The sequence below is a fragment of the Pinus tabuliformis genome, chromosome 2_1 (assembly GCF_031772625.1).
Source record: "Pinus tabuliformis cultivar Carrire ecotype Pingquan chromosome 2_1, CPIR1, whole genome shotgun sequence".
Classification (NCBI taxonomy): domain Eukaryota; kingdom Viridiplantae; phylum Streptophyta; class Pinopsida; order Pinales; family Pinaceae; genus Pinus; species Pinus tabuliformis.
The window spans coordinates 139,120,030-139,145,483 of record NC_142299.1 but is presented as its reverse complement, the minus strand read 5'-3'; the positions used below and the strand labels follow the sequence as shown (position 1 = coordinate 139,145,483).

At 34.7% G+C, this 25,454-nt stretch overlaps 1 protein-coding gene and 1 pseudogene across 1 annotated transcript; both read right to left on the bottom strand.

Moving 5' to 3' along the window:
• Positions 1 to 7,630: 7,630 nt before the first annotated feature.
• LOC149199163 (uncharacterized) lies at positions 7,631 to 12,110 on the bottom strand (annotated as a pseudogene).
• Positions 12,111 to 20,546: 8,436 nt separating this feature from the next.
• Positions 20,547 to 24,122, bottom strand: LOC149199162 (uncharacterized). The gene is made up of 2 exons (XM_089399374.1): positions 23,954 to 24,122; positions 20,547 to 20,969 (listed from the first exon to the last, which is right to left on the bottom strand). The coding sequence occupies exon 2, from the start codon at positions 20,899 to 20,901 to the stop codon at positions 20,578 to 20,580; it is 324 nt and encodes a 107-aa protein (XP_089255500.1). The 5' UTR covers positions 20,902 to 20,969; positions 23,954 to 24,122; the 3' UTR covers positions 20,547 to 20,577.
• Between the last annotated feature and the right edge of the window lie 1,332 nt (positions 24,123 to 25,454).

Genomic DNA, 25,454 nt, shown 5'->3' with positions numbered 1-25,454 from the left:
AGAAGTTTGAAGGAACAAATATCTTTACCTAGGTGAAACAAATAAATAAATATTTTGAATTGCATAATATTATAGATGATAAACAAACGATTCACATAACAACTTTGAATTTTGAAATATAACGCTATCAATGGTCTAAATGGGTAGTTAAAAGAAAGCCTTTTTTTTATTCTTAAACTTTGGGTTTATTTACAATAGACTTAGAAGCACAATATGGAAAAGTTTGGGAACAAGACTACTTTAGTCAATTGACAAGAATCAAGTACTTAGGTGATATTGAAAATTAAAATTCAAAATTTTGAGTATTGGCCACAAGGATGGATAACATAAGTGATGAAAATTTGTTGGAAGCTTACATGGCTAGATTAAAATAAGACATTAAACATGAGATTTTCATAGAACATCATGAAAATATTATGGAAGCTATGCAATTGAATAGTCATATTCAAGCCAAGAATAACGCTACAAACAAGTCTACTAGTGGGACCATATGCATGAAGTAAAGATTGTTTGAGATTCATAAGACAACCCTAACTCAACCTACTTGAATATCACAGAAGAAAATAAAGGAAATAAGAGCAAAATGTATAGCCTTTGGTTGTAACAACAAAGGATCAAAAGAGGATAAATGCCAAGAAACAAAAGTGTTCACCTTGAAAACTAATGATAGAGAGAAAATGAAAACATCTACACAATGAAATGAAAAAGAACTTGTCAACTTAAAAAAGTATACATAGAAGTTGAAATTGTGCACAATATTGTTTTATCCATGTGTGAAATATCTATGCATGCATTGGCAAGTTTGTCATCACCTCAAACCTTGAAGATTGTAGGTTACATTGAGAAGCAAAAGGTCACGGCGCTTATTCACTAAGGAAGTAACTATCACTTCATTGATAAAATATTAGCAAAGTGTCTCAATAGCTTGGTATATCCAAGCTATTAAGTATGGGAAAAATGCCACCACATTAAACTAAGTATGGGAGAATATAATTTGGTAAGCCCAATGTATGCCATTTCCATTGGAGGTGTAGATGTTCTATGGATTCCATGGTTGTGAACATTAGTTAAAATTTCTACAAACTACAATGAATTATTCATGAGATTTGAATTGAGAGGAATTCAATATGAATGGCAAAGAGTTAAAACAATATGAGGATCCACTTTAACTCCTTCCTTTGAAACAATATGACCTAAATACTCTACTTCTTGTTTCCCACAAGGACATTTGGATATTTTTACATACATTTAATTGTTCTTGAGAATTTGTAGAACTTTATCCACATGGTTAATGTGGTCTTCCTATTATTTTCTATAGATAAGTATATCATCAAAGAAAACCAACACAATTTTTTCAAGATGGGGTCAAAAAAATTTGATCATAAGGCTTTGAAAAGTAGAAGCATTAGTCAACCCTAAAGGCATGACCAAGAACTCACAGTATTATTTGTGTTCTAGAAGTTATTTTTGGAATGGTTTCTTTTCTTAATTTGATATAGTGGTATCTTTTTTTAAGATCAAGTGCATGTCTTCTATACCAGTATTGGCAATGCCTAAGTTTTGTAAAACACTCACAAAAAAACATGATGCATCAGGACAAGAAATTAGAGAAATATTGACACAAAAGGAAGACTATTGGTTTTTGAAAGCAAACAATTCAAGGGAAAAGACTTGGTGAAATCAACGTGTAGTAGAAATAGAAGCAATTTTACATGCAATAAAAAATGATGACAGTGTCTCATTAGGAGAACATTAAAGTCAAGACAAACCATGATATCCTAAAGTACTTTTTGGAGCAAATATTGTCATTAGAAGAGTAGCAAAAGTAGAAGGGTTTGATTTTGAAATAATCTCCAGAAAATGGAAGGACAATGTAGTAGCAAATGTTCTTTATAAAATAAAAGAAACCTCAAGTTCATATTCTAATACACATTCTATCCATAAGTGGCTAGCAAAAGCTCACCATAAATGGAAAACTGACAACAGTTCTAAACAAAAAACACAATGGATAAAGGGATGAACTATATGGAGCATTGTGAGTGGAGGGGAGATATACTTTAGTATACAAGGGTAGAATGTTTTCATACCCTTAATCATAGTTGAGGCAACAAATATTAAGAGAATTACATGATCCAAGATCCAAGACATGCAGGGTTTCTTAAAACATATCAAAAGATCATTTTTTTTAATGAATAAAGAAAGATATTCAAAAAATTGTAAAAAAATAAAGGGGAGACAATAAAATCTCCAAGGCTACTTTTGCCATTACACATACTTAATCAAAGATGGAAGAGATATCAATAGACTTCATTTCAAGGTTACCAAAATTTAAAGGCAAGGGCGTCATTTTTGTGCTTGTTGATAGACTCACAACATATGCACATTTTTGGAATTCAAAGTACATATATAACAAGCCATGCAACGAAAGTGTTCATGAAAGAATTTCATAAACTTCATGGTTTTCCGAAAGTAATAGTAAGTGAAAGAGACCCAAAATTCATTAACTTTTTAAAAGGATTATGAAAAATGAGTGGAATAACACTAGATATGAGTTCAAAGTTTTATTCACAAACAAAGGGTCAAATAAAAATAGTTAACACATGTTTAGAGAGTTATCTACGATGTTACGATTTAGATAAGAAAACTCAATGGATGAAGTAGTTGCTTTTGGCAGAATGGTCATATAATTCCACCTATCACACATCTACTAAAATGTCCCCATTTGAGGTCATTTATAGATATACATCTCCTAGTATCTCATACTTTTTGCAAGATAAGTCCAAAGTACATGCAATAGAGTTACACATAGAAAAGACTAGAAACTTTAACAATTCTCAAGTAAAACCTTCAAATAGCGTAAAACAAGAAGCAAATCAACATGTAAATGAAGAACAATTTGAGAAAATTGATTGGGTGTTTTTGAGACTACAACCTGACAAACAATTTATATTCAAGCAAAAGAAGAAAAAAAAACATAGCTACAAAATTTAATGGAAATCTACAAGATTATTCATAGGATTGGACAAGTGGCATATCAATTAGATTTGTGTTCGCACATTCATAGGATGTATATTGTCTAAAAAAAGGTTTTGAGATAAACTATGCTAGTGCAAACAAAACTTCTAAAATTGTATGAAGAATGAAAATTGATCTTAGATTAGAAAAAGTTATAGATCAGCATTCTATATCACTTTAGACTAGAATTGAAAAGCTAAAATCAGTAGAAGAACATGCATTTAGAAAAGGCTAAATGGAAAATGAACGGTTCATGAAGACACAATCTCAATTACAAACTTTAAAGGAAAAACATTTTTAAAAGATGAGGGCTATATTAAAACTCTAATAAAGATTTATTATTACTTTATTTATTATGATTAAGTTGAAGACACAATCTCAATTACAAACTCTAAAGGTAAAACATTTTTAAAAGATGAGGACGGTTAAAACTCTAATAAGCATTTATTATTACTTTATTTATTAGGACTAAATTGACCTACTAATAGGTTACATCATGTGGCGTTGTCTCCTATTCTCCTATTTATAATAAAAGAGATAGAGATTCATTTATATAAATATCATATTTGTCTTTGCATTAAATTTATAGTAAAAAAAAGATTTCCCATTTGATATTTTCAAAATATTTAGAAAATCAAAATTTGAATTTCCATCTCTTTAATATATATATATATATATATATATATATATATATATATATCTATATTCTGATATTTTTAAAATATTTAGAAAATCAAAAAAATATATGAATCTTGTCTTATGCCTTCAACAACAAGAACAAAAAAAATTGATTTTAGACAATAAAGTAAACGAGATTCACTTGTATAGAGATCATATTTGACTTTGCATTAAATTCATTTATAATAAAAAAATATTTTCATATTCTCCTAACTCTGCATTAAATTCATTTATAATAAAAAAATATTTTCATATTCTCCTATTTATAATAAAAAGAGATAAGATTCATTTATATAGACATATCCTATTTATAATAAAAGAGATGAGATTCATTTGTAAAGACATCATATTTGTCTGTGCATGTCTGTGCATTAAATTCATTGTAAAGTAAAATATTTCTTTACATCAAAATTCGACTTTTGATATTTTTTAAATATTTAGAAAATCAAAATTTGACTTTTTGATTTTTTTTAAATATTTAAGAAATAAAAAATAAAAAAATTAAAAATATATATCTTTTGATCATTTTTAAAATATTTGGAAAATCAAGAAAATATATGAATCTTATCTTACGCCTTCAACAAAGAATTGATTTTGGACAATAAGATTGTCAAATGATTATGGAGATTATCGGTCGCGTGAACAATATCATGCAACCAGGCAGGTGGTTTAAGCTCTTAAGGAAGGAAGAGATGTAATTTTTTCCTTGCCCTATGAAGCTAGAAATGTTGTGAAATATAATCTCCTAGGCCAAAGTGGGCATTAATAGTGTAGTGAGAGATGGAAGGCATGTCATCCTCATTGAAGTTCCTTAATAAGGACCAACTATTAATTAGTAAATCTATTCCATGAATAAATGGTCAAATGTTAAAATAGCTTAGCTTTACTTTCTGCATATGCACAAAGCATTTCAAGAGTATTCCTTGCTAGAATTTTATGCCCGAGTAGGCTCAAGATCTGTGCAAAGAGAGCCTACAGTGTGATCCTAATATTGCTCATAAAAATCACAAATTGTCAAAATAGGTTCAAAAATCTCATCAAAATCACATTAATATCCCCATGATATAACATCCAAAGAAAAGGATAACTTTTGAAAAAGAGAAATCGCAACTCTCCCAGCATATGGCATTCATCTTGTAACAAAGGGAATTAAGCTGTCAAATATGAGCCATTAAATAATATCAGGAGCTTTTGCCCACGAGTATATATAACAGAGGATCAGGACCAATTTGGAAGTGACTTCTAGCTACTGTGAGTCACAAGACTGAAAGAATGCATTTTGAAATAGCTTGCCCATCCTTAACTTCTAAAACAGACCAGCTACGAAAATCTATAGTCCTGCTTTAGAAAGACATCATTTTCAGAGTGGAGTTTTCCGTAAACATGATTTGTTAAAAAGGAAATGGAGTTAAAAACAGAAATTGACCTTTTAACTTATCAAAGATCAGGATTAAGACCAGATCCCCATTCTAAATTCACCCTTCAACCAAATTATTACCATCAATTGAGTCACCAGAGATTGAATTCAGACAAGATCCCCATTCTAAATTCATCCTTCATCCAAATTATTACCACCAATTGAGTCACCAGAGATTTTCATAGTTGAGTTCTCTGTAGGCATGATGAAAAAAGAAATGGAGTCAGAAATCGATCTTTTAACTCATCAAAAATCAGAATTAAGACCATTTCCCCACCATAAATTCACCCTTCATCAAATTTATTACCACCAAAAATCTGAAGTTTGAACCCCTTTTTACAAAGTATATTAATAAGCAATTTCAAAGCAAGGAGCTCAGCATAACTGTCAAATTCCTCTCCCAATCTGGCCTTGACCCTGAAAAAGTGGGTGTCTTAAAAAAAAATTATGCCACTTGCTTTATATTTATATTTGGGAGGAGATCCTTGATTTGTTAAAAAGGAAATGGAGTTAAAAACAGAAATTGACCTTTTAACTTATCAAAGATCAGGATTAAGACCAGATCCCCATTCTAAATTTACCCTTCATCCAAATTATTACCATCAATTGAGTCACCAGAGATTGAATTCAGACGAGATCCCCATTCTAAATTCATCCTTCATCCAAATTATTACCACCAATTGAGTCACCAGAGATCAACTTCAGAGTTGAGTTCTCTATAGGCATGATGAAAAAAGAAATGGAGTCAGAAATCGACCTTTTAACTCATCAAAAATCAGAATTAAGACCATTTCCCCACCGTAAATTCACCCTTCATCGAATTTATTACCACCAAAAATATGAAGCTTGAACCCCTTTTTACAAAGTATATTAATAAGAAATTTCAAAGCAAGGAGCTCAGCATAACTGTCAAATTCCTCTCCCAATCTGGCCTTGACCCTGAAAAAGTGGGTGTCTTAAAAAAATTATGCCACTTGCTTTATATTTATATTTAAGAGGAGATCCTTGGCTTGCTCCGTCAAAATCGTGAAAAGGCTGCCTCTTAGGCATTGCTTTGGGAAGATTCATATAACTAGCAAATATAAATCTGTGCTGGGATGCACACTGGAAAGGTGGGATGAATCTCCCTTCAAAAGCGTCAACGTTCCTTGCAAACCAAATTCCCAACTATCAAGAGTAAAGCTTTGAACTCTTTTAAATCTGGCTTCTACTACCACTGTGTAAAACTTACTACTTTAGTTTCACCTTGCCCAGCACCTCCTACCCGTATCAGGCTATCCATTCCAGCCCACAATGGGGAAGAATATGGGCAAGATGATCTCCAATAGCTTCCTCATCCAGCTTGTATAAAGTACGTCGACTTGGCCCATGTCCAATCCTCTTCTGTACCATGTAGTACTTACACAGAGTAGGGCCTTGTTCTATATGGCCAGCCACATGAAGATCCTTGCTTCATGCTTTTAGTGGGGGCTTGATTTTCCAAAGTGGTTTCCACTGCCATTAGATTCCATTAAGTTGATCTGTTAACAAACATTGCATTGCATTGAAACCGAGTCTGGGGGTAGAGAATCACCAGACCAGCTCATCCTTGTCTCCTTGAGTCGAACATGACTCACTTTTAGTCGACCTGTGTTAGACTCCCACTGCTCCTCTTCATTCCCTCCCAGCTCTGGAAAGTTTTCCCTGCTCCTCTTCATTCGCCTCCAGCTCTAGAGGTTTGCCTTTTTCCACTTTTGCTACCAAAAGGTAGTGTTTTATGGAGAGGTTGCCTGAGCTAGATAGAAGTAAAATTTCCCTCACATGTTGTAGATCAGATGAAGGCATAATTTTTCTTTTAAAATCATCTTCATTTGTCAGCAATGCTCCAAGTTCAATGTATTGGATCCACATAGTGATCAAGAATTAGAAAGAACTATCCAGCTTTCTCCATAGAACCATAAATCATGTAAATTTGAATGTACAGAACATAAATGCAAACCATACACGGGCAATATTCCATGTTAGGATGTGGTTCAGTACAGGTAATGCAATTTGTCCCAAAATATATTACTAACTCACTACACAGGATTCAGTCAGATAATTTAGATGAGAAAGCAAAATTAAATTGCAGCAACACAGTTAAAAATCAGAATCTCATATTCTGCATATTTGCAGACAAATATACATCAGTGAGGAACTGTTGACTGCTCTTATCTCACATTTCTTACTTTCACAGTCCGTGGAGCAACATAAAAGACGGATGGATGATCTGTAAAGCTCGAAATGTTGTTCCTGCACCAATCAATCCCTTCTAAGTAAGGTAAGGTTTCATGGACTAAAGAACAATTCCAATGAACGTTTCTATCTAACCACTGTATCGAATAAAGAAAAGAATCAACCAAACCTAAAGTGTAAATTGTAACAATGGGCACTGCAGAAAGCTACATAACAAGTCAATGTCTAGATGCATCTTAATACTGGACAAGTTTCCAGGGTAATTCAATTTAACCTTCCAGCCATGAACCATAGGAGTATGATTGCGTTAATGCCATATTCTTATTTTTCCAGTCTCTGGGGAATGGGTGCATTCATCGGATAGCCGTCCCTCTTTAGATTTTCTGTTTGAGCTGCCACGTTATGTGCATCCGCTGATTCTGAATCTGGAGAAATCATAATATGAGTTTCCGCTGAAAGAAAGCTAGACAAAGGAAATGTCGAGCCTTCCCGCACAAGGGGCATACCCTGTGGAGGAAGAGAGTTTTCAATGGAATAATGCATTGGACTCAAAACTGGCGACACTGAAGCTTGAGCATTCAAATTTGGTGACATGTCTGATTTGACCCAAGAGGGTGAATTCAAAGCTGGTGATCCTGGTTCATGACCCAACGAAGCCAAACTCGGTGAAGCATCTCTCAGGTCTTGTGAATCTTGGCCAAGATATTTTTTAGAATAGAGTTTATCCTCACAAACCTCATAGAAATTTCCAATGCGAACCTCCTGACAGAGAGAACAAACACTGCAGAAAAGCCACTGCATTAGATTTGCCACATTAGGCTGCCCACAACAGCAGCCATTTCTAGGTAAGCCAAACCTCTTCTGCATCTGAATCCTCAAAACCCACCGTACAGAAGCCCAAACACGCAAAGAATGATCCCAGTGATACCAAGAAGGTCACTATGTGCACATACATGTTCCCAAACCCCAGTCTATCCATATTCCACCCAAAAACGCAGAACCCACAAAATGTTGAAAAAAATGCAACAGAAGGATCACTCCAACAGTCAAATAGACCTCCCTGCCATTCCGGTTTAGGTTCCATTCTTTTACTACCTCTTCTAAGAAGAGAGTATTTCTTCTCAAGCCGCGCGTATGTAGATTTGTTTTTCATAGAGTTATCATCTATCCTAATAACATCTGCATCTGCATCTGCATCAGTGATACTTATAACCGTAGTCTCCAAATCACCTTCGGCTTCGTAATCTTTCCCAAGAGGACTTAGGATAAGATAAAGACCAGCTGCAATAGGGGAGCCTATTGCAACAGAAACGCACAAACCCACTCCAATAGCTGGACGTTGTGATCTCTTATAGCCCCAATTCAGACCACAGAGCGCATACTGCGCAAAACAATTTATTTGCAGAAGTAGCACAACTACCATCATGTGTGCCCACTCATGAGGTTTTTAAGTCTCATTTTTACAGTAGACCTTTCTAAGATGGACAATGTCCTCTGGTTTCCATCTAATGAGAAGTAAAAGATTATAACAACGTTGTGGGTGTAGATAAAGGCACATCATGGTAAAAAGCGCATTTAGAATTTGATTATTGACCTCAAACCAGGCATCCCTCTCACTCTTTTTAGGCACAGCCCTGTTAAGAAAGCCAACCAGACCAAAAAAAAGAATAGCTCTAGACACTGCCACAGCAATACCCCATATTAACAGTGCCAAATTCTTCGGATTTCGCAGCCATACTTTCACTGCCTCCTTCAAAAATACCCACCTAATTTCGCCAACAAAAGGGACTTTAACGCCATCCTTGAGGCCACGAAAAGGCTTCGCCGGTGCTGGAGTTCATTTCCATAAACTCCGCTCAGAATTCAAATGGACTCTATCTGGAACTCCTCCGTAAAAAGCGCACAGATGTCAAGCGGAGAGCATTGTTCAATCGCCTAATAACGCTTTTTAAGGTTTTTTAATGTTTTAAAACATTTTTTTATTAAATTAGATGGTTGATTTTTGTTGAATCGTCTAACAAAAGATCTAATGGCTACGATTAGGACAAAAAAGCATTTGGGGGAGCCCATTTCAGAGGAAAACACCTCACGTCATAATTATTATTACTTATAAACTTGAAAACGGTGGGGATTTATGATTACACGCTGGTGCCATATTCCTATGATAATGTCTGTTTGTATACCTTTCATATGGCGGTGTTCAATGTGATCATTTCGCCACCATAAAGGTGAGAGGCCAAAGTGATTGTGAAATTAAAAGTGAAGAAGATCTGAGAAGTTATTTCTGGACTAGGACAGTAGAATATTCTCCGTATTTTTATTTATGAGATGATATTTAGGATTTATGATATTATGTGAATTTGTAAATGAGTTTAATTCTTGGCCTACAGGGCTAGAGTCCTTTTGGAAGCAACACGCTGGAAGTACGATCGGTCCAGGACCGGAATAACTAGCATTTGCACAAGATGTTGCAAAGGAAACGTCGTAAGGCATAAAGTGCAAAAATCCATTATCCATGTAGTGTGTGCATTATTCAAGAAGGTGGATCTCTATAAATTTGTTGCAAACATTTATGTTGTTGCAATGCTAATTTATTTAGAATCTACTACTACCTCCTCTTCTTGGAATATAATTGTAGATATGGGTCTCCTGATCTCTTGCAAACATTCTGGTCTGATGATTGTTATAGCTATGCATCCCATGAATACTATGGAGATTTTAATGCAAACCCCAAAGCATAATGAACAAAATTGATGCAACTATGAATTTTTCCAACCTTCAGTCCTCCTCTGATTGTGACCTCTAAGCCACATTTCAAGTTTACCAAAGCAAACCCCAAAGCATAATGAATAAAATTGATACGGCTATGAATTTTTCCAACCTTCAGTCCTCATCTTATTTTGAACTTTGGCAAGAGACCTTTTAATAGTAGGCTAAAAGATTATTTTGAATGTCTTACAAGTCACAAGTGGGACAGGGGACTAGTTCATTATGGTATATGGGATCCAGAGAATTATCAAAATGGATTTACAATGCGGAGAAAAGATTTGTAGGAAGCTTGAAGCTTGAATTCAATGCTGAGGCCACATCATGTAAGAGTACGAAAGATATGTAATTGACAAGTTTAATATAATAGCTGATGAGGGGAGGTTCCCCTAGTTAACTTATGACACCAAATCAAGAGGTGAATTTAGACATTGTACTTCTACTTCCTTGAAAAGCTTGTATGGAGATGAGATTGATGCATGATTAGGTTATTTTTCCTTCTCAACTCTATATGTGGAATTGGGTTTTCTAGCTTTGAATAATGAGGCAAGGGAAGTTTTCATGAATTGTAGATTGTAGGTTATTTTAGGAATAAAGACATTTCTGATTGAGAAATGACTGTGTTATGTTTGATTGAATTACACATCATTGAGACTTTACTAAAACATCCAATAGTATTAACATTTATTAGAATTCTGATGATTTGCCTTATTTTGGAGTGACTCCAAAATGCTACACCTGATCATTGTTCACAGTGTATTGGACCATAGTCTTTGATAAAATTACTTTGCAACTCATGCTGCTACTGCCTCTTTAATTCTTTTCATTTGCAAATTGCACCATTTAAGCTCAGCGATATTCTGGTGATGGAACATATAAATTTTACTGTACAATCCTCCCTGCGACCATCTCTAAATCCTGCAGGCAATGAGCAAGGCTCCCCACACCCCACCATTTAAGCTTAGCCATATTCTAGTGATGGAACATATAAATTTTACTGTACAATCCTTCCTGCTACCATCTCTGAATCGTACAGGCACTGAGCAAGGCTACCCACACCCGAAAATCAATTTTGAAGGGAATATTTTTAATAACGGCATGTGCATCATACAATTGCCCTGCACGGACAAGAAGATCAACCATACATGCATAATGATATAGCCCAGGTGTGATAGAGTAAGAACAAACTGGCAATATCATTTCAGCTAAATTTGGTGAGCTCAGAGGTGTGTTTGCCTCTCAAGCCCAATTATTGATGCTCTAGAATTTGAATTGTGCAAAACTTACTGATCCGATGTTGTAAAGTTGATGATCATTGAGAAAAGATCCATGAACATAAGAACAAATTTCATGATTCGATGGGACCAAAATCCACATAGTCCAAGTAACCTATCTGTCATTCAAAAAGGATTTTTATTCAGATAACTAAATATTGTCCAAGTAAACTTATCATTATCATTCAAGAAGATTTTTTCAGAGAAGGGAAAGCGTTGCAAAACAAGTAATTCATTTTCAAGCCATTATAAATATGTCTGTCCAGAACAGTTGGTTAATCATGTTTTTTTTTTTAGTTCTGATCACACAAACACAAACAAACCATGTAAGAGCTTATGCAGTGATATCCAATATGCAGAAGAAGACCAGACATATTATAAACATTGCACTTTTTTGAAATTTTAGCAAACAGGAAGAGTTATGAAGTTTTTCTTCATGACAGGATATATTATTTTGTACATAGAAGGTACATCAAAAGTTAATTCAACAGTCAAAATACAAATTTGACTATAAGAGTAGTTCTTCAGTCAAGTAGTGGAAATTGGCTAGCTTTGAGGCAAAAACCCTGCAGACAATGTGTGCTAGGCATGCTTTTGAAACTTTTGAAAGCCAAGTTTTAACAAAAAATGTAGATTTTCTTTCCAATGACAATAATCTGCACCATGCTTCTGCACTACACACCCTTTTTTCCATCAACACCTTCGGCAAGATGAACTACTAAAGCATAGTAACTGCATGCTGCCATGTTTTCAGGTTTGACTATTTACATATATGTACACCCAATGCGGAATGGCATAATTTTATAGCACAAGGATTTTTGCTAACTAAACTGCAATAGAAAAACAAGAAAGTGCCTTCTCTCAAGAACACAGTCTCCTGTCAAGGGAAGTCACTTGGAAAGGGATCACTCACATTTGCATACAGAAGGAAAAGCAAGAAAATAAAATGATGTACAACAAATGGCCATAATTGATGGATAAAGTTTGCACAGTGCCTAGGAGGCCCATCTCAAGGAGTATCAAGAATCAGATGATCCAATGGCAGCCATGTCATAAACTTGAAAGGGATCTGTTTCAACACCATAGTCCATCAAAGGTCTGTCTTCCAGTTGATCATCATGGTCATACACAAAATCAGGAATCTCAATTTGTCCCTTCCTAATGTAATCCCAGATAAATTCTAGACGATTTACATACTTCAATTTCCAGTATAAACTGCATAACACATCAAACACTGCATGAGCACATCTGCAACAATTAGTTCTAATGAATTATTTGAATCAAAATGCAAACTCACCTTAATACTCACCCTGCACTCAAGAAGAAACGGCCAAGGGTTGTAAAAAGCAGTCTTGACTGAAGCCCTGGATGTAGGAAATACACCACCTGAAGCCTTTCCTTAAAATCTGAAGGAAGTTATTCATAGATCAACCACAAAGTAGACACACCGGGGCAGTTTTCACTCCTTTGAACAGAGGTATGAATGTAAACAAGATAGTAAGGCCCTTCAGGTATTTCATTTGAGATCTTATCGTAAACATATTTCTGTAGCCTACAAGAGGAGCTACAGACATAAATATAAACTTCATCTCTTAGTGGAAGGCGTGGATAATCTGAAAAGGGAGATATATGGTAGAGTCCAAATTTTTATTCCTGATTTAGCATGCTTCAAAAACAATACATAGTTCATATAAAAGGAAAACATCCCAATCTGAACTGAATTGAAATAGCAAAAATGGAATGGCAACAGGTTCAATGGAGCAATCAGTTAACAGACAGAGATCAACCACTAACAATCCACTTTGGAAACAAACCCCCTTAACACAATAAATAATTTGACTGAATTTTTAATGTGCCAACCAATTGGTAAAAAACATTGAGCTACAAGAGGTGCCATTACCAGACAGCTTAATAAACTTATCAAACACAATAATCCTTTTTTAGTATCGATTAATAACCATAAAAACTAAAACCTTAAAAGTCTACTCTGGCAATTTCAAGATGGCTCAGGGTCACTACAATATAGTTGTATCCTTGTGGTAAAATGGAAAATCGAATTGTTCATCGATTTCAAGATGGCTCAAGGGTCACTACAATATAGTTGTATCCTCATGGAAAAATGGAAAATGAAATTGTTCATCGATGGCATGGAATTGAAATAGTGCTGGCCTAGGTTGAAGATATGGCACAGTGCTTGGATATAGATACAAAGAAGAAAGAGGAAGAATATATTGCAAAAATGTTAAACAAGACCTTATATTATTATGCACGCAGAAAATAAAACCACAAGCATAACAATTCTGGGAGAATTTATGCAGTGGCAACTGCAATAGATGTATAGATGAAGATACAAAGGGAGAAAGAGGGGAAGAGGAAAAACCAAATTCTATGTATTAGAGATGGAAGAAAACTCTTAGCCCAACACCAATAATTTCTTCACTCTACAAGCAATACGAACTCTTAAATATATTCTTCTGTCCAATATGATGTCTTAAATATATCCTACTGTCTGAAGCATACTTTTCATAATATGATCTTACCCTATGCCTTTCATGGCTTTCTTTTACTTTAGTGTGCATGCTCCTGCAAGATGGACTTGATATAGGCATATAGGCTGTAATTTATGTTTGGATCTACACCTTACCATTCCAAAAAAATGAATACAATTTTTTTTGATAACCACCTAAAATATTTTTAGAAATTTTTTGTTAAAGTCTACAAAAAAAACTAGGATTCCTTCAGAGAACTTCTCACCTAGGACTCATGGTGAAGCCAACTTCTTGGGTAAGCCATGATTTATTCAATTATGTTTGATCTAAACTTTTTGAAAATATTGGAGACCATTGAATAATTTTTTATGTAGTGGGATGGTGATTTAGAGTGCACTTGTTTTGAATTTATTTCTGTTAAAGTGAACACACTAATTTCTTACATGATATTTAATTTTTTTATTGCTATTATCTTTGGATATCTAATCCCAACCATTCCAAATTTATTTGCTATTATTGACAAATCAAAAATGAAATTTCATTGACAACTGAATCCCCTTCAGCAGTATAACTATCAGATCCCCCTTCCTCTCCCCCTCCCCCCTAAAAAAAAAGAGTGTAAGAGTTGGACTTGGACTTCGTGGAAACTCAAAAGTATAGCAAATATTTGGCAACAGGTCAACAGAGGCTTGCCTAGAGTGTAAGAGTTGGACTTGGAATTGGCGAAAACTCAGAAAAAGTTGAGCAAAAACTCGGCAACACAAGTCAACAAAGGCTTGCCTGGTTGGTAAAAGTAAGGTGCCATTATGCCCCACCAAGTTTCAAGTGTCCATGGCAACGTCTTTCTTCCTTGGGTACCTTGTATTTGTGTTTGAGGTTGGATTCAGGTGCAAGTCTTGGGCAACTTTGGTGGAATACGTAACCCCTCACGAGTCACTGGCAGCTTCTTAGATAAAAAAATCCCAATTCGGATGTTACAAGCTAGCTACAACAATTGCAATATTCCCAGATTCGGAAGGGAGAACTTGCTGCACTGGGATAGAAGGAAACTGCTCACACATAACAATCAAAACGAAGAAACCTCTGCAAAAGAAATCACTCGAAGGGAGAGCTTTTATTTTGGCATTTGTATTTGGCTCAAAAACAACATTTTAAATGGAGAGAGATTCAACCATGAAAAGAACATAGTGAACTTAGAAAAATACAAAAAGCACTACTACAAAGGAAAAAGGATAAATACCAGTTACACATACAAAGTTTTAGGTCTTCTCAACTTTTCCTCAGTCCTAGCAATTGGGTTTACTAATTTGAGGGAAAATATTTCTTGTAATAGGCACGTTTGATCAACAATTGAGGTGTTGGGCGTTTCATTTTTCTAGACATTTTTGTATAGCAAACTCCTCACCTTTCCGTGTTCTAGTTTTCCGACCACTCCTCACCTTTCCATGTTGTAGTTTTCCAACCACCACGTCCACTGCATGTGAAGGAACTCATGGAAACTTGTCACCTAGGACTCATTATGGTGCAGTCAACTTCTTGATTAATCCATGATTTAATTAAATTATGTTTGTGGTATGGTAATTCAGAGTGCACTTGTTTTGAATTTACTTTTGTTAAGGTGTGTACACTAACTTCTTACATGATATTTAATTTTGTTATTGCTATTACCTTTAGATATTTAATTAGTTTGTATTGCGGGCTAATGAGATTGAAGTTTTATGTAGGGACATTTAGTTGATTGAGGCACCCCCAGGAGACTGGAAAACAAAATTCTAAATGGAGAGAATTTCAACCATGACAAGGTTGACTATCGGAAAGTGTCATGCAAGTTTGTGGAAAACAAAATTCTAAATGGAGAGACTTTCAACCATGACAAGGTTGACTATCGGAAAGTGTCATGCAAGTTTGTGGAAAACAATATTCTAAATGAAAATACTTTCAACCATGACGGGGTTGATTGTCTAAAAGTGTCATGCAGGTTTGTGGTAAACAACATTCTAAATGGAGAGACTTTCAACCATGACATGGTTGACTGTCTAAAATCATCATGCAGATTTGCATGATAACATGTATTAGAATGGATATTCTCACAATTATACCTATTGACATTGAATTTGTGGTTTTTACTGTATAAAATATTTTTGAGCCAACACATTAAAACTTATTAATGTTCAACAAATAACCACAAAAACATAAAACATATCAAGTTAAGATAAGATAAACATATTAATGTTCAAGAAATGCTCACAAAACAATACAATGCAGTAGTGAGAAAACAACCAGTAAGAATATGCCAAAAAGCATGCATATCAAGGCAGATACCTAATGACAAAAAGCTAAAGGTAAACTATTAAAAAAAATACATGAACTATCATCACACTGACAACAGTTTGAATAGATTTAACAGGTGGACAGTCTTTCAGGTTGATTGTCTAAAAGTGTCATGCAGATTTGTGGAAAACAACATTCTAAATGGAGAGACTTTCAACCATGACATGGTTGACTGTCTAAAAGCATCATGCAGATTTGCGTGATAACATGTATTAGAATGGATATTCTCACAATTATACCTATTGACATTGAATATGTGGTTTTTACTGTATAAAATATTTTTGAGCCAACACATTAAACTTATTAATGTTCAACAAATAACCACAAAAACATAAAACATATCAAGTTAAGATAAGATAAACATATTAATGTTCAAGAAATGCTCACAAAACAGTACAATGCAGTAGTGAGAAAACAACCAGTAAGAAGATGCCAAAAAGCATGCATATCAAGGTAGATACCTAATGACAAAAAGCAAGAAACTATAAACGAACTATCAGAGCTAAGGTAAACTATTAAAAAAAATACATAAACTATCATCACACTGACAACAGTTTGAATAGATTTAACAGGTGGACAGTCTTTCAGACTCAAGTCATCAATGACGTTCCTTCCTATTAATGATGTTCCTTTCTCCAACTCCCTAGAATCATCCAATTTGTTAAGAATACAGTGTTATTTAATTTTCGTGCTTTGAATCAAATGACATGCAAAATACACATGAATGTTCTAGAGAATGGCTTTGACACTTCCTTTCAAGAAAGAGGAAAAGAGCTCACAAGCATGTAAATGCATTACGACACATCACAAGTTCAGATCGCCAATTAATGTAGTTCATGGGAAGCAAAAATAAGAATCCCAGGCACCAGAAATACATAGCTTAATACAAAGGGCATGCAAATCTCATCATATCATGTGAAATACTAATGATAATGATGAATATAAGAAGTTACAAATAGTACAACGTACTACTTATCTACAAATAACAAAAATAAGAATCCCAGGCACGAGAAATACATAGCTTAATACAAAGGGCATGCAAATCCCATCTTACACATGTCCATGTCATGTGAAATACTAATGATAATGATGAATATAATAAGTTACAAATAGTACAACGTACTATTTATCTACTACAGAGATGAATGCCCTAATCCATATGATAGTTATATGTTGCCCTAATCCCTGGTGTATCATCTTTAACATACAATTATCACATGCAAATTAGGCTAAAGGCTTATCTGAACAGATAATAAACAAAAATTGCATAATATTTCACAGTATTTCACTGGGATAATAAACAAATATTTCATATCCATGTGGAATTAATTAAGCAAAAGATTTATATACACTTTCAAATAATAGGGAACATTTTGAATACACAAATATGGGATTATACAATGATGAATCTAATGTGGAAAGTTATATGTTCATTTCTGAAAGAGAAAGTGAACACGCACAAGAAACAAAGATGGAATGTTGCTTATAATTCCCAACTATTAGAAAAGAGTTACTGCTCTTATCGTATTAATGTACCTGCAATCCAGGTTGTTTATGTGAAGAATACAATATGACTCATAGAGGCAAATGAATATGTAACTATCTACATAATACTGAAAACACATCTATTCATCTGCACAACACCCTGTACAGACATTTTTAATCTTCTGGTGACCTAATTTACAAACCCCATCAATGAAATACAATAATACTATTCATGCTTTCTAGACGAGGAATCAATCTCATCTAAACAAAAGGCAGAATGCATAATACTAGCATATTTTTCCAGATGAAGATCGATCTCATCTAAACAAATAGACAGGAAAGAATGGCACTTGTCTTGGTGTGATAGTATGAAAAAATATATGTGTGTTTCAAAAGAAAGGTCTCATACATTCATTGATTTGTCCTGCTTGGGGGAATGAGGAGGTGAAGGACCTGAAGGTGAAACGCTTGGAGGAGGTATTGGTACTCCAAATACTTGTGGTTGTGTTCGGATATCTTGACGACCCCTCGCTCTGCCAAGAAAGTAACAGCACACACAAATGGCAATAACAAGAATGAAAAATGGGATGGAGATCACCAAAGTGAAAGCCATAAAGAAGATGCAGCTGAGAAAAACTTGAATATATAATTGTATCTCGTTTACGAGTGTTCTCCCTTCCCTACACAATCCAACAAGATTAATAAGACCTTACTGCAAAAAACTGCTAGCATATTTATCCCAATCAATGAACATAAAACATGATCCTCTCCAATCAGCCAATAATCTTGTGAAAAGATTATTCCCATGAACAACCATATTCCCTAGAAAGGCAAGAAACTATTCAAACGAAAACCCAATAATCTTGCACACATACAATTTCTTCCTTCCATAAGACTCTACATTTTTCCTTTTTTTCGCTTCATACTTTTAAACATGATCTATTCCATTCAGCGAATAAAAAAATTCCTGCAAGAACCTTACATCATACAATTCCTTTATTCATGTTTTTATGAGGCAAAGAAGGTCCAGATTAAGATACAAGGCCATTTTACATCTATTTCTTGTCACAACTCTACTGAAGGGCAGTCGTGAGCATTTCAAATCTGTCTAGAGTGCCTAACCAGATATCGACTCCCCACTTCCTGTGGTGACAGAGATTACCAGAATGCCTGAAGATTTACCCAAATAAGCGGTAACTAAGATTCATGAATTCTCCATTCTAGAATCCATAGTTATTCAACAACAGCTCATTAGATTCACTTAAGAAATGGTTGTGAAACGCTAGATGTATGAATAGAATAAGGTAAGGGGAATGCTATTTTCATGTAATTATGGCAGCTTCTAGTCTTTGAATGGATGACAACTGAATCCCCTTCAACAGTATAATTATCAGATCCCCCTTCCTCTTCCCCTCCCCCCTAAAAAAAAGAGTGTAAGAGTTGGACTTGGACTTCGTGGAAACTCAAAAGTTTAGCAAATATTTGGCAACAGGTCAACAGAGGCTTGCCTAGAGCGTAAGAGTTGGACTTGGACTTGGTGAAAACTCAGAAAAAGTTGAGCAAAAACTCGGCAACACAGGTCAACAGAGGCTTGCCTGGTTGATAAAAGTAAGGTGTTGTTATGCCCCACCAGGTTTCAAGTGTCCATGGCAACGTCTTTCCTCCTTGGGTACCTTGTATTTGTGTTTGAGGTTGGATTCAGGTGCAAGTCTTGGGCAACTTTGGTGGAATACGTAACCCCTCACGAGTCACTGGCAGCTTCTTAGATAAAAAAATCCCAATTCGAATGTTACAAGCTAGCTACAACAATTGCAATACTCCCAGATTCGGAAGGGAGAACTTGCTGCACTGGGATAGAAGGAAACTGCTCACACATAACAATCAAAACGAAGAAACCTCTGCAAAAGAAATCACTCGAAGGGAGAGCTTTTATTTTGGCATTTGTATTTAACGCGATGAGTGTGTCCATTGCCCTGTGAGTTGAATAACCAGCAAGTTAATTGTGGTCAAGGTCTGACCTGAATTTTTTTGTCGGTCCGTCTTGGTGTTGGTTAGTATGACTGGCTAAAACTTGAAACTTTGACCCCAGGGGTTGGATACATTTGAAAAGAACTCAGATCATTAGAATTTTCAAAACAGGGCTTCAAACAGGGCTTTTAAAGAATAAATAAATACTATGATATATTTAATGAACAATAAATAAAATACTATGATATATTTAGTGAACACCCTCTCCGACAACGAACCCTGCAAAAGAAAATCCAGCAACAATCTTATATCCATGCAATTCCCTCCTCAAGGGAGCATACTTTTGTCCTTCGCTTTTATTCTTAGATTTTATTTAATAAACACAACCCTCCCTGATCAGGAAATCAGCATTTCAAAAAAACCCAGCAACAATACTAAATTCACATAATTCCTTTCCCTAACAAACCAAAATGTCTTCTTCTGTTGATGAACAAGGAACAATCATCCTCAGAAAACCCATAACTGCCCCCAACAAGAGAATTACTGTTAGAAATACAAACTATTCACTGATCTCATCCAATCAATATACCGCTCTGATCGCATCCTTTTCCAAGCCATAAAACCTTGATTTCTTTTAATCAAGAAGCACATAAATTATGCACATCAATAAAAACATGGCACTATTGAACAACAAATTCCTACTATTCCTTAAAATTTCGTTCATACAGACTGAAAAATACACAGCTGACATGAATTCCTTTCCCTAACAAACCAAAATGTCTTCTTCTGTTGATGAACAAGGAACAATCATCCTCAGAAAACCCATAACTGCCCCCAACAAGAGAATTACTGTTAGAAATACAAAATATTCACTGATCTCATCCAATCAATATACCGCTCTGGTCGCCTCCTTTTCCAAGCCATAAAACCTTGATTTCTTTTAATCAAGAAGCACATAAATTATGCACATCAATAAAAACATGGCACTATTGAACAACAAATTCCTACTATTCCTTAAAATTTCGTTTGATGTACGCTTTGCAGTGGAGGGACCTATGCGGGCAGCAGCTGCTGCTGCTGCTTTCAACTTATTGGCTTTCTTGAACTTTTGTGTATGTTCCCCAAGTATGGTCCAATAATATTCCTCTGATATGTGCTTCTCAAAGTCATCATCATCTTCATCATTGCTGTTTGCATCTTTCCGTGCAGATGAGTTATAACCAGCCTCTGGTTCAACATGGTACCGCTTTCTTTTTAAAGCCATCTCTGATGGTAAATCAGATGGCCTCTCAGCCCGACCACCATTTATTTGTGCAAGCACTGTGTCATAACCTGCTTCATTAAAGTCAAAAGAAACAGAGCAGAATGATCAGAGATGTTAATCAAATTATCCCAACCCAACCACTGTTACATTGTTGTTAAACAAGCAAGTAAAGAAATTTCATACAATGATCTCTACCTAGTTATGATGGACAAAAACAAGGGAAGCCCAAAAACACCCCAATAGATTTCTATAATTCAAAGTAACAAATCAACATCATTTTTATGGCACCTTTAATTCCATTACTCTCATCTTGAATACAGCCATTGGAAATTCAATACCAGAAACAGGGACCTTTCATGAGTGAGAAGGTGGCGTTATTCTTCCGGATAGCTAGAAAACTAAACAATCAAGGCTAAGTAATCAGCACTCACAAAATAAATACAACATACAATCGTAGCATTATATAAAAAAAACTACTTCACAGACCCAGATTGTTGATAAAGCAGTTTAATGGACACTACTTTGGATCATCTATTTTGTAATTGGATACCCATTCAGAAAATATGTTAAGGTAATAAACAACATGGCACGATTATAAAATCCTGACACTAAGATTTAAACTTTTCAGATAAACTATGACAATGAATAGAATGGTTTGACAATAAGGTGTGATCCAAAGATTCAAAGATTATGATGTCCAATACTTTCAAAGTATTGTGACCTCAATCCTTCTACTATGATGTGCTTCCAATTCTGATTGTTGGGCTGGGTCTTGATGTAATCTATGGCCTCATCAACAAATTTTCCTTTGTCCACCTGAGAAACAAATACTTCAACAATTCAGTGTCTAGAAAATTAGGTTTGATAATAACAGCCTCTATTTGTATGTGTTTGTTTCAGACTATTAAAACTAACATGTAAGCTAGCTTTCTACTTCAACTGGACTAAATTTAGGGCACTATCCTACTCTCCCTCGCATTCAAGATTGGCAACTCGGAGGTGCATATCAGGACCTAGGGTGAAATGGGTTCTGTGTTAGTGATGGTGGCCTAGCCAATCCACCCATGCAAGTTAGCTAGCATGGTTTTTACAGCGCCAGAACTAAATGCAGCGAACCCTTCAACCTTTCTTCCTGTCCAACCTTGAAAAGTCGGAGTGCAGACCCTGGGGTGTGATTGGTTTTTTCCAGCGAGAATGGCCTAATCAGTCCACCTACGAAAGTTAGATGGCATGCTTGCTAGAGCACTAGAATTATTAAATGCAGGGGTTGACTTTTCAATCCGTCCCATCTGTCTATGTCTTTTGGATTCAATTTTACATGGATGGTGTAATATTATTTGACTGACTGAGTTTGTTTGTCTCTGTAATATTAAATAATATTACCAAGGTGTAGCCTACGATTAAAAGACCAGATTATGTTCAAATTGTAGGTGCTTGTTTATATTTTGGTTGGTTAGAAGGGGGTTACTGTCTTTTTTTCCTTCACTCATTGTGCTTGAGAGCAGGCGAAATCCCATGATTTCTGTTGTAGGAAGATTCATCTGCATTTTAGAATCCTAACATCTAATCACAGCAATGTAAACTTTCAGCCCTTTATTCCAAGTGAGGGGAAGGGGAGTTTAGATTGAGATTTGGAGCCTCCACCTTTTCTGCACCATTTGTTTAAAATCATAACCAACCTTTAAGCAGCCTCAGTTGACAGTGGTCTTATGCTTATATCACTTGAGATGTCTTTCAATAACTACTTCAATAACTATTGTTTTAAAGATAACTGGACTATATCATTTATATAAAACTATTCTAATTACTCATCGTCTGTAGTTTACTGCTTCCACCAATTTTCACTCATGCGTATTCTTCAAAGTTCAATCAAATACACCTGTGATGCAGATCTCTGGGATTGTTCGCTCATGGTTCTTGGCTGACCATATATTTATTTTAAACTATGGTTTGTTGGGTAGGAAACAAATATCCCCAAGTATATACCTGATTGTTGTTCTTGGCACTTTAGGTTGAGAAACTTGGGGATGTGAGATGAAGGGACCTTTATATATCATTTTCGTTTTTTGCACAGAAATTGTGCATGTATCACTATTGGAACTCACCTCCTGTTTCTTATTTGAAATGTGTTGAATAATGTTGGATAAAGAATCCATCCTTGGATAAAATAAAATAAAATAACCTTAAAGAATTCCTTGCAAATTCTGAATCATTACATTCAAGAAAAATGTAAATTAATGACCTTGACTGTGGAGCATGGAAAATTTTAGGGGCTAATGTTCGCCCAGTGGGCTAATTTTCCATGACTTTTCCACAAAAAAGATTCGCCAATTTCCAATTTTTATTAAAGACGATTCGCCCAAATTTTAGAATATAAAATTATTTTACCTTAAAAATCGCCAACATTATATAGAGGCTATATATAAAATCATTATAAATTTGAATAATTTTACAAATATATCAATAAAACTTTTATAGTTTTCATATTAGGGATTAGTGAGATTCGCCAATGTTTCTAAACTTCAAGAAAATTTTCTATCCTTAAAATTTTCCTTGCTGTGGAGGATCTGAATCTGGCATCCTCGTTCATAATCGAGTCCGTCCTCTGTCCGTAAGGAGATTTTCCTTATAAAACACAAGAAATTTCTTTTGATCGATGCATTGAAGCTGCTCGTTGCCTTGTCTGAACCAGTGGCCGCCTTGGAATCCTTTTCTTCGGATAGAAGCCAACCAGTTCCTCTTCCGTTGCAATTTTACATAAACACCAGATCAATTACAGCCAAAATTGAACCCCAATTACAGCAAAACCCCGAATTTAAATAATAATGAAATTTGCAAAAACCCTGAAAATTCACAGACAACGTGCCAGACGCCATGAACCACCAGGAAAAAAAAATTATAATTTCTACAGAAATTAGATAGGATTCGCATCACTCAATTAACAAAACCGAGAATATGCCCACACAATTGAATAACCTAACACTGTTGAGCCCAACAACAAAAGAACAGAACCCCAAAACTGGATCTCAAACGAGCTGTAAAAAAGTTGTACCTTTGACAGGGCGCCTGCATGATAATTTGTCGCTGAAACCCTCGGAAATTCAGCGGCGGAGGGTCTGTATTTCGTTTGGGAATCGAACCGGCGAACAGCGGGTAGTCAATAATGAACAGAGAGCGCAGGCGGATTCGGAGTGCAGTGCATGCTTGCCAGATGCCAGATACGATGCGCGGTGAGGGATAATGAATCGAACACTTCGAATCAAACGGTGAATATTAATTCCATCGTCTAACAACGAAATCAATGGCGCAGGAAAATACAGAGTGACACTGGAGGGGAGTTCTTCCCAGAGGAACGCCTTACGGCGTAAATATCTGGTCGCTAAGATGCTCCCTCGCAAAAACAATCATATCAATATTATAGACCCAATTTATTGTGAGTAGCACAAATAGAATTTATTAATGAATGAGCCTAGTTATTTTTATCTGATCAAATGCAATCGTAGATTTCAAATAGTTCAGAAAAATCTAATAGAAAGAAACGAAGTCAATTATTAGAAAGGAGGTGGAAGGCGACCATTTAACTAAAAAGCGATGCATGGATTTTCTTGATATTCAGTGTTTAAAGAATTGCAGTGCCTTTTATGGATTAAAATTATTGAGTGATTAAGAATTGCAGTGTATCTTCTTAATTGAAAATGATGATTGTGTTGTATTTTTGATCAAAAATTATAATTATTAAATTTGAATTTGATTTGATACTCGAAAAATTAGACCGGTAAAATTAATAAGGATAAAATTTGAGATTATACATTTTACAAATATTTAACTTTTTTTCTTTTTTTTTTTAATTTTAAAAAATGAAAAATCATTATGTAAAAATTGGTTAAATCTTTCTTTAACATAGATTTTTGTGTTTACTTATTTCCAATATTAATTTCTCCTGCCTAAAATGTTATAGATCATTTTTATGTTTTTCTATTTTTTGGTATAAAAGTTATGCATTTGCAACTAAGCTATGCTATTTTATAACTTCTATAAAAAAATTTAATACTGGATTTATCTTTTTTCTTTTTTTTTTTGGGAGTTATCCATTTAATACTTAAATTTGTCAGTTTATGATTTTTTCCAATATAGAAATTATGATTTTTTGTATTTTTATATAAGAGCTACCAGTTTGCAACTAATTTACTATTTTATAGTTTTTGTTAAGATAGAAGTTATCTATTTTTTTAATTTATTGCAATTTTCCATTATATACAAATTACTAACTAGTTATCCATTTAACATTGAGATTTATTGGTTTATATTTTTTTCAATATAAAAATTACAGCTTTTTTATATAAAATTTGAAACCAATTTATTGTTTTAGTTAAGATAGAAGTTATCTCTTTGTTTTATTGCAATTTTCCATTATATAGAAATTACTAACTCATCTCTGTTGATTGCATCAAAGGGTAGATTTAAAAATCAAATTTGAGTCACATTTGGTTAAACAATACAATGGTGCCTGGATTAACAATTTGTTTCCCATTATACCATTATTATTGTATTCT